This window comes from Poecilia reticulata, linkage group LG4 (genome assembly GCF_000633615.1).
Source record: "Poecilia reticulata strain Guanapo linkage group LG4, Guppy_female_1.0+MT, whole genome shotgun sequence".
NCBI lineage: Eukaryota > Metazoa > Chordata > Actinopteri > Cyprinodontiformes > Poeciliidae > Poecilia > Poecilia reticulata.
In genome coordinates this window covers 21,477,286-21,488,354 of record NC_024334.1, presented here as the reverse complement: position 1 = coordinate 21,488,354, position 11,069 = coordinate 21,477,286, and the positions used below count along the sequence as shown (strand labels likewise).

The following is an 11,069-nucleotide window of genomic DNA, read 5'->3' as shown; positions in this document are numbered from 1 at the left end:
GATGGATGGATGGATGGATGGATGGATGGATGGATGGATGGATGGATGGATGGATGGATGGATGGATGGATGGATGGATGGATGGATGGATGGATCTCGGATAGACTCTTCACATGTCCGTTCTACCTGGCGTTCATGATAATCTGCTAGAGATTGGTGTCCGAAGGAAGAGCTCCATGAGAAACGGTCAGAGTTGATGCTGCTGTGATCCGATACTTTAGCCCAGGATATCTCGGACTGCATCTGCGCACAGATGTTATTCTAAGGTGGGAAGCTGATGCATCACGGATTGTGGTGAATGTGAAAGGGCGTGCAGCAGCTCCCACTGGCTCCACATTTACAAACATCAGCCGGAGGGAGGACGCTTTTGTCCTCATTTCTGATCTTTGCTGAGAACACGGCTGCCACCGCAATCCCACAGTCGTCTGTTTCACTGCGTATGCTCCATGCTTCGTGTACATACGTCGCCTTGCAAGCGTAATAACAGACCCTGGGCTTTTTACACTTTTGCTACTTTGTAAATACAGTGAACTTGTGTGTAATTTAATCTTGAAACTTTCGTATTAGTTTTGAAGCGGCTATTTTCTCAGAATCACTGTCGTATTTTGGGTTTTTCTTTAGTTATTGAAGTGACAAATCCCAGAAATAAGCAAAAAAATTTCACTTTTCCCACATAATACAAAGTTGTAACACTCAGGATACAAATGACATTTGGACCTTTGTGAAAGCACGTGTTTGTACACCCCAAACTTGTACGTGTAACAAAAGAGAGAAAAGGTAGGAAATTTTGATTAAACTTTATTAAAGGGATGTGCACAAGACTGACATGACACTGTCATAAGCATGAAGGAGTCTTCATGAATGTTTATGACACTTTTAATGCAAAGCTGCTCTTAAAGTTGCATTAAAAGTCCATTACAAGTGTCAGCTTTTCTTTTAACTGTGCTTTGCTTTAGGTATGCCCACTATCTAATGGTTACAGTAATTGAAGCAGTAATATTTTTTGACAGATCCAGTTGGACTCCTCACTGCAAAGATGACACTGCATAAAGCCAGAGCTCCTTTGTGAGGTCCTGCAGGAACAAAATCTGAAACTCAACCAGTGTTCTTTTCGAACAAACTTTCTGCAAGCACACACACACCGGTGAAGAAATGTTCTTTTCCATCTCTTCTTTATTGATCCATCCAGTCTTCCTCTTCTCCGTAAAGATTTAACTTCTTTTATTTTATTTTTACAGGGACTCTTAAATGAGTGTTTGATGAAAAATGATCCCCAGTACAAACTGAAATTTGTCTGACACAGTATATGACATTAAAGGGGAGAGGGGTATGTTTTGGTTGCTTTACTCTCATTCTGCTCCGGTTTATTTGTCTGGCCATGTTCTGAAAGCTCCTAAAGGTGTCAGTGGTTTATTTTCTCATATGTAACCCAGAGGGAGAGGTGTGTATGAGCAGCAGCCTTGAAAAACAATAGATCAGAGTTTAAAACATTCCAGCAGTATTTTCCATCAGTAGAGAAAAAAGGGCTGAAATGATCCTAGCAATACTTTTGGGAGGTCCAGTGAGGACAGAAGAGGTCATGACAAAATATTCTTTTTCTCATAATTTATTGTCCAAGTGAAATTTTTAAAGCGCCACCTTCAGTAAATGAATGTGTTCAATCTGTGTTACTCCCGTTGCAGCTTCACTTCCAGTCACACCGTTTCTCTGAGTTTAAGCTCTGATTTTTCCAGTCATATTAATATCCTAGCTGGCAGCTATGGGGGTCAGCTATCAAGCACACTGTTCCTGGAAGGAGATATTATTTCCATTATTAAACCATTTATTTCAGCAAAAAGTCACTTCTCTGAAATGTTCTGTGGTCTGCTGAGGCGCTTTAGATCGGAAGAACTCGAGATCTATGAAGTTTATGTGCAAATATGAGAACGGCCTCTGTTGCAGCTCTCGTACTTCTAAGCACCACTCAACATCTTTCTAGTTATCTACAACATGTAATAACCAAAATGTCAGATGACAAACAGAAGATGATCAATGGAACTACCGCTATGTTTCAATAACATTGATCTTGTAATAGATAGAATATTTTTACGAGGCCTAAAGTTTTTTTCCCTCCACAGAACTTTTGCACTTTTCCACATTTTGTCACAACACTACCGCAATCCACAGAGTTTATTGGAATTTTATGTAGACAAAAAACTACTTAGCATATAATTTTTAAGTGGAAGGAAAAAAAGTTATGGTTTCAAAAAAATAAATAAATAAACTTGCTTTAATGTTCAGCCCAATTTACTTTGACACTTCTGAATAAAATCCAGCGCGATTATCTTACTAAAGTTGTCGTCAGTAATAATCTGATTCCTCTGTTAAGGCTACGGAGCTAATATCACTGAAAAAACAAAGTTGTTTATCCCGAGTTTTGAAAATTTCATTAAGCACTGATCAGTTCATCTGGAAAATGTTTAAACAATTCAGTCCAAAGGAGTACGGCGTGACAGCAAACCTACAAAGATACAGCTTCCCACCTCAACTGGCAGGAAGCAGTCGGGATAAGCACGGTTACTCTGGAGGAGCTACAGAGATTCACAGCTCAGGTTGGATTAATATGGGTGTAAACTCCACAAATCTGACAACATGTTGGCAGGAGCCAGAGAAGGAGTAGTGCCAACGAGGAGGAAGATGCTCGCCTCAGAAAAGATGTACGTTTTCCTGTGCTCAACAACCTCACACTGAAACATGGTGGTGGCAGCGTCATGCTGTGAGGAGCTGTTCAAAGTTGACAGGAGGATTGATGGAGATTATTGTAGAGCAACAACTGGAAGAAAATCTTTAAAGTTTTAAGGGCCTTACCTCCGTTTGGATCTCTGCCGCTGAACACACAATCAGAGCTTGAATGTTGACAAAAGTTCAGGCAGTGACATTTACATGTCAGAGTGGTCCCGTCAAAGTCCCGACCGAAATTCACGTGCGACTCAGTGGCAAAACGTGAACGCTGACGGAAGCTCTGTCTGACTGAGCTTCAGATATTTTTCAGAGAAGAATGGGCAACACATGTTGCAGAGAAAACGTCCTAAACTTACAACAGCTGTAAACGAAGCAAACTGTTTTCCTTTAATCTATTGACTCAGGCTGCCGAAAACAGGCGCATCGAGTTTTCCGATATTTATCCACATAAAACTTTATACTGAAAACCATTTTTTTATGCCTCACGTTTTTCTCACTTCACAAATCCTAATGAAACACATTGGAGTTTGCGGTCGTAACGTCACAAGCTTTGGTCAGAAGGGTGTGAACACTTTTGCGAAGGCCCGGCTTTTGCAAATGAAAAGTGCATAAAGTCCCGTTTGACTCAGAAGCGAGCTATGAATAAGTTTTTCCGGAGGCTCCATCAACCTGTTTACTGATCTCGTGTTGCTGCAGCGGAAAACAGATGTGGAGGAGCAGCTGTTCTCTTCATACTGAGAGCACAGCTGGGACGTGGAGATGCTACATCACAACACATGGCAGGCAGGAGATCCATCTCAGTATAACACTGGCACAAACAAACGATATTCCAAGACGAGAACATATTCGCAAAGAAACGTTACGGATCCCAGAGCAGACCTCGTCGGATTCGTCATTATTTTCCCTGTTTTTTTTTTGTTTGCTTGTTTTTTTCTGGATCAGAATTTCCAGAGATGCTTGTCATGTTATTGTCCTCTGAGGTTTTCACTGTGTTTTGGATATATCGTTTAGGTCATTCTTAAAATGATGAGAAAACAACCACATGTACTGGATTCAAAGTCAGTGAAGTTGTCGCCTTATTTGTAGTGATGCCAAAGTTACAACATGAGCCTTGGACTCAAAACGTCTGTGGAGATGCTTGTGTGAATATGAGCACACCTGTATGTGCACCGCTGAGTCTAAAAGGAGCAAGTGGGAAAGAGAAATTTTAAACTTTGGGCGATCGGTAATGAATGTTGAAGCAGAGGTAGGTCTCTCCAGACCCCATGCGCAACACAGGCTGTTTTTTTAACGTGTAATGAACAAGATAAACATATGTTTGTCTTCCAAATGCAAAAACATCAGCTGCTTGTGTTTCATCATCACTGAAAACAGAGGAATTTGGCTTGGTAGAGGTTTCTTAGTGGTAAATACTTGGGATGAGGTGGCAGGAAAAGGCAATGAAAAAGCAAAACAATTTTGTGGAAAGTGGCAATAATGGAGTTAAGTCAGAAATGTTGCGAAATCGAGCAAGTTTGAGATAAGAATTAAAAAAAAACTTAAGAGATCTTAACTGAGTCCTAAAGCTGAACCTTTTCTGCTTGTGTTAATCATGTTTACACCAAGAGATTCTTCCAGATTATAAATGTTCCTTGCATGAATGACAGAAACCCTTTTTTGACCCTCAATATTTATTAATTAACGTAAAGACCTGTTCAATACCATGGTTCAGTTCTGGTTTAAGCTTTATTTTAGATTAGAAACAACTTTGGGTGCTCATCCCCCACAAAGCTTCATGAAAATCTAAAAACAAAAAGCAAGACTAACAGTTTTCTTTTTTGAACTGCTAATGCCACCCTCCAAGTCATGCCACTCTGTGTTGTCAGCCATAAAAAAAAAGTGCCAGTAGTCTGAAGATGAGTCAGTCAGAAAGCCTGCAGAAAACAGCAGTGCACATGGAGGCTCATGCTCCACATGTATCCATTTATGTTCTCATGTTAAAAAAATTTTCATAAATTGCAGCTAAACTAGTAAACAGACAAACGTGATTATGTCTTATTCCCAGTTGATTTGTCTGCTCAGAGATATCTAATTGGAGATGTTTTCCTACAATACTGAGAGTGAAAAAGTTGTTTGTGAGGCTCCAGCGGATGTCGGTTTTCACGCAAAAGACTCTCATCATGAATGAAACGCGGACACAAACTGGTTGTAACTGGTTTCCGAGCTGCTGGACCGAGTGGTCAATCGGAGGTGGCTTCTTGGCTCCGTGTCAGTCCGGCTGAAGTCATGTCTGTGATTTAAGGCCTCAACGTCTCCTCCTCCTTCCCTTTTTTTTTCATCCTTTCATTCATCCAGCGCGTTTACTTTCTCAGCTCGGGTTCATATTTGAATATCAAGAAGCTAACTCAGAACTGAGCACGCGGCGCTGTTTCGTCTCATGTGGTTGACGGCGCGACGTCACTGCAGTTTTGGGTTTAATCGTTTTTTTCCCCCCTCATTGGGTAATAAACTGGTTGGTTAATGGAAATTCCACTGTTAGCTGGTAATTACTGCGTTTTTGTTACTGGTTGTAAAAAAAATAAAAGCATTATTCTATTTAGGCTCCCATGTATTCTAAATGAAAGTTTTGTTCCCATGAATACCAAAAAGTAAACACAAATGGGTGGGATTTTTTTTTTTTTTTTTTTTTTGCTTAAGTGGTTAAGTAACGCTGGAAAATCCATCGGACATTTCTGACCTGCTGTTTTCATCTTTTCCTCCAGGTTGTGGACGTCTGTCTGTTTTCGTGTGTTCACGATGATGAGGCACCTGTCGGACGCTCTCTTCCTCCCGCTCATCGTCATCCAGCTGCTGGGAACCGTCACATCGCAGGTCAACCCAGGTTTGTGCCGCCACAGGAAGCCGTCGGAATTGGACTCGGCATTTGAGTCACGCAGGAAGCTCGGATTTGGCACAAGTTGTGCTTCGTAAGAGTCCTGCGGTCCCGCGTCTCGCTGGCTTGACTCCTCTGATCCGACGACGTTCACCTTCCTTCCAGCTCTTTCCAGCATCTGCGCTTGTGGTTTTCTTGGAATCAAGTGAAATATAGATCAATGTTTTTTAACAAGTAAATTGAGTGGGAAAGACAGAGATGGAATTAAATTGAAACCGAAATGAGTTTTTAGTTATAGCTGACAAAATGGAAGAACAGGAGATATTTGCCAGTGAAAACCTCGAGCTGGCAACACAGAGGCTCTCTCATTAGGGTGAGATTCCTCTACTGTTGAACTTAAATAATGTGAGACACATACACAGATCTGAACTGCAGCACATGGCTCCGGAAAAGTGAGATGATACAGTGATCTGCAAACATATTCATAGCTGTTGACGGGTTTGTTTGTTTTTTTTCTTCACATTTTTTGTGGTTTTACACGATACATCATTTTCCATTTCTCTAACAAATGAAAATCTGAACGTATTTATATTAAGCCCTCCTGAGTCGGGAATTTGTCGACTCAGCTTTTGCTGAGGTACTACAAGTTCTGCAACAACTGCAAACCAGTGCGACTCTTTGGGAAATGGCTCAAGCTCAGTCAGACTGGATGTGCAGAGTCTTTAGAATTCAGTCCTCAGGTCTTGTGGCAGATTAACAATCAGATTTCAGGATGGACTTTGACAGGGACATTGTGCTGAACTCTTCCACTGCAGCTCTCAGTGAATGTTTTAGGGTTTTCTTTCTGCTGGAAGGTGATCCTCCTCCTCAGCCTCAGCTCTTTTGCAGTCTCGCCCTTAACTCCATTCATGTTTTCATCAACCCTGACCAGCCGCATCACGGCACGCTGACGCCACCACCATATTTACAGTGGGGTTGGTGACTTCAGTGTATAGTTTCATATTAGTTTTCAGTGACATTTTCCTTTGACTTTCCTTCATCATATAAACCCTGGTGAAGAGTGTGCGCTAACATGAGAAAAAAAAGTGCGCAGAGGCACAAATACTTTGGTGAATCACTCTCTTGTCGCCATGGTCACAGAGGAGACACATAAAAATTAGCCCATTGCCTTTGCCAGCTTACTCCACCTCCTCACTTTTACTTTTTAAGAATTGGCTTTTTACACCCCCACCATTTTAACAGCCAAAACTAAAAGCATTAAAAAGGGTTGTTTTGAAGAAAAGTAATTCTTGATGATAAGCTACTCTTTGTGTAGATAGCCATTAGTTTATCTTGGATTCAATCTTTGTGCCCAATCCAAGATGGAAGCACAATTAACAAGGAGATATGAGGGGAAAAAAAGAAAAACAGAGCCTAACACTGTACAATTTGATTAGCAAGCCTTTTGGCTATCAGCCTTATATCCCGTAAATATCATTCATGTTCAGACATTTCTGCATCATAGACAGTTATTACAGCATACACTTAATTCTTTGATGAGAACAGTTAGGCTACTAATATAATTTTGCTTAGAAAAAGCTCTGACTACAGTGTTTTTATAAAAATAAAAAAAAAAATGTGTTTTGTTTCATTAAAAAAAAACAGTTGCCATTTGTTCACACAAAAACTTTGTAGTCCTGACTCGCATGAGGAATATTATTGTTTTCATTGAAACTCCACCAGTTGATAGCAGCTGCTTAGTTTGCTTATGCCTTGGCCTGACTTTGGTATAAATGTAAAAAACAACAACAACAACAAAAATGGTAGGATAGTCAAGTTGACGCTAAGCTGAGCATGCTACTGCTAATTCTTCTGCCTGTATCTCTATCCTTCTATATGTAAATGTTTCTGACCTATTTGGCAAAGTGTGAACCGTAGTCTTGTTTGACTCTGGTGAACCCTCTTACTTTCACTCTCTTTGTTTTTGTACGTTGTTGCGTGTGTGTGTGCGCGTGTCTGTGTGTGTGCTACTACGCCTGCTTGCATGGATTTGCCCTCATGCACATGCATGCTGTGGATCCAGCTATCCCACTGGAGTCTGTGGCTAATGCATACCAGACATTCTGACAGCAGGAAAGTCCATTGAAATTCACTGTCTTTCTTCCACAGTGTTTATGTGTCTTTTTTGTTAGTGTTTCTGCACAGGAGTGTCCGGTGCGTGATTCCCCGTGTTTGACCACTCATAAGTCATGGAAAGGATTGTTTGCGCATCTAATTGTGGTCACGGTTCAACGAGGTTCACCACTCGAGCAATGTTTTGCATGCAACGTCCCACCCAAGTCTGCATCTACGCTTTTTAAAAAAAACAACAACAAAAAAAACATCTCTCCCACTGTGGGTCTCAACCTGCTCTGATATATTGACGCACCTATAATTCTCTTGAATGCTTCGGTTCTGCTGCATTGAGAAGACGGTCATTTTTTCACAGTCTGGAAATATTCATGCCTGAATTTAGCAGAGCCGAGTTGTTGAGTGATGCCAACTTTCCCCTATTTAAAATTCCCTAGCAATGGAGTTATACCATCCCTGTCTTTCCCATTTTGCTTGTGAGTGGGCGAACTTTATTTCGCTGTGGAGAGAGGCAGGCTCCAGGGCAGGCCCTGCCCCGGCAGCCAAATATTAAGCAATGGCTTTACAGACTAGACCTCTTGAGGGGAGGGCGCTTAGAGAGCATGCTGACTTAATGCCTACATTTACTGGCTGATTCTGATCCCAGCTAATATTGGATATTTTTTTTTCTTTTTTAGATATCATATTATCTTTTATTGCTTTATAAAATGGCACCGAAGTCACGTTCTGTCCTCTGCTGAGTTGAGTAGACTCAGCTTAATTTTCCTGATTTATCTTCATAATCTGCTTTAATACCACGCGAGGACATATCCGAGTCTGCTGGCGCTTTATTATTTTAATTTAAAATACTTTTTTTCCCCCTTGTTTTTACTTTTGCAACAGTATGGGACAGAGTGTACCTCAGATGATGTACTTGTTAGAGGACAGTTGTGCTTCACTAAATGAATCAAATCTGTTCAGAAATATTGTTTCCATGTGGGGATATTGTGTCGTAACAGGGCTTTTACTGTAAAAGAGATGTGGCATTTATCACCCTTAATAAGCTTTGATGTTTAGCCACGAATCAAAAGAAGAAACAAAATTTTATTTATCTTTATACTGCTGCCACCTTTGGTCTGTTTAATGAAAAACGATTATGCACACAAATCAAGGCAAAGGGGCAAAGTGGCATGCAGCCAAACGCGTAACGTGTCAACGTTACGCGTTTGGCTGCATGCCACTTTGCCCCTTTGCCAATTTCTACCCCCATCCCTCACCCCTGTTATAGTTTTTCACCTTTTATTTGTAGCTTTTCCTTTCAATTGTTGCATTGTTATGATTAATGAAATTAAAAAGTGTAAAATGTGCAAAGGTCCCCTTTCATTTGGGAGGGGGGGATATCATGTATTTTCCAGGCACTTTTGTAGCAATATTATCTCACAATCAAGTATGTTCTCCTTGGTTGTTGTAAAAATGATATATAAATCAAGCATGACTCAAAGGAAACTTGACTTTCTCATTTATTTGAAATTAATCCACAACACAAGGCGTACACTTTTCCACCTGAGAGGATATTTTTAGCTGGCGGTTGAGTAAACCCACGTATGTGTGCTTGCCTCCAACCAGGCACTCTCTGATGCCCCCACAACTCGCCCCCAGAGTCACCTCTGAGCGGGCCTGGTAGGTAAATAAACACAGCGAAAACCAACATTTGGAGGAGCAGTCATACATCCTGCACAACATCCTGAAAACCACCTCCCTCTGCCTTTGACTTACTATGGGATGTGGTGGCCATGGCGACTGATGACGAGTTTTATGGACAGTTGTGGGCAAACAAATTTGAGTGTCGCAGCTTTAATGTGAGCCGAGAGGGAAATTAACTGAAAGGTCCTGGTAGTTGAATTAGATAATTAGTGGATCAGCCAGTGTGGCAGCAATTTATAAATGCAGACGTTCTGGCAGTTTGTTAATGCCAAGACGGAAAGACATCAGCAGTGACTAAGAGGTTTTTCAGTGAAGTGGTTGGAAATAGCATTTTTATTGCCACAGCTATATGCCATGTTTTTTTTTTTTTTTTTTTTTTTTTTTTTGCTTTTATGGCTGGCTCCAACTGTATTCTTTTTGCAATGCCTTGCAAAAAACAAAAAAAGAAATTGCTTCTTGAAGTTTTTCACATTTTGTCATCCTAACAGAAAACTAATATTTTCTCTTAGGTTTTATGTGACAGGCCAAGACAAAGCAGGAAGGATGCACAGTTTTTAAGAATTACATATATGTTAATAAAACATTACTAGTCGTTCAGAAGTGCCTAAACGCTTGTTCTCACCAAGCTCCTTCTTAAACATGCAGTTTCCAGTTGAGGCTCTTCCTCACAGAGCACGACTCCTCCACTCAGCTCCTCCAGACTAGTGGCAGCAGCAGTGAGCAATCACCTGTTAGATCTGAATATCCACTGAGCTCATCATAGGAACTACTTTTCACTTCAATGCTCCTGAAAACGGTTTTAACGGCATCATGGAAAAACGCTCTGAAGGTTGGAAAGAGCACAAGCTTCTTAAAGAGACAGAGGCCAATTTCAAGATGTTAAATTGCGAAATCAAATTTCTTTTAAGTCATGTTTGATTTATTTACAGGATTTTTATAACAAGCAGAGGTGACATGGTCACTTGATGGTGCTATAAAATTACACTATGTGCCTGGAAAATATATAATTGCAGCCCCTTTAAATAAAATCAAATGCATCCAACTGTCTTCAAAAGTTATCAACGTAGTAAACGGCACAGAATACAGCTGTTGTTTGAAGGTCTAAGAGATTTGTTACAGCAGACAGGTAAGTGATGAACTTGCAGAGAATTTTAAATCAAGATTTGGACATAAAACATCGTACATTTCAAGGTGCCCTATTCAAACAATTATCTGAAAATGCAACTATTGGAAATCTACCTGGATTCTATCTTCACCTAAACTATCAGAGTGTGCAACAGGAACATCAGTCAGAGAAACCACCAAGAGGCACATGGTAACTCTGGAGGAGCTGTGCAGATCCACGACTTGAGTACGATAATAAGATAATGCCCACGTACAGATCCAGTTGCAGCAGAAAGCTAACACTTCACATCAGTCAGAACACACCACTCCCATTGTAAAACATGGTGGGTGGCAGGATTGTGGTGCCGAGATGATTTTGTTTAACAGAGACAGGGAAGTTGATGGGAAGCTAGCTGAGGTTCAATGCAGAATAGTCCTGGAAGAAAACCTAATACAGGCAGCAAAATACCCATGACTGGGTCAGAGGTTCACTTTCCAGCAGGAAAACACACAACCAGAGTTTGATTGATTCTGCTTATAAATATTTATGCCTTTATTAATCTGTAGAAGTAAAGATAGCAAAACTAGGGTGGATTATATA

General features: G+C 40.7%; 1 protein-coding gene across 2 annotated transcripts in view; it reads left to right on the top strand.

Moving 5' to 3' along the window:
• The window catches only part of ddr2a (discoidin domain receptor tyrosine kinase 2a), a 32,319-nt gene that overhangs the window by 7,447 nt on the left and 13,803 nt on the right, over nucleotides 1–11,069 (top strand). For both annotated transcript variants that reach the window (XM_008407286.2, XM_008407285.2), the window contains exon 2: nucleotides 5,463–5,581. In XM_008407286.2, coding sequence (XP_008405508.1) covers nucleotides 5,497–5,581 — 85 coding nt within the window. In that variant the 5' untranslated portion in view covers nucleotides 5,463–5,496. The remainder of the gene's footprint in view (nucleotides 1–5,462; nucleotides 5,582–11,069) is intronic.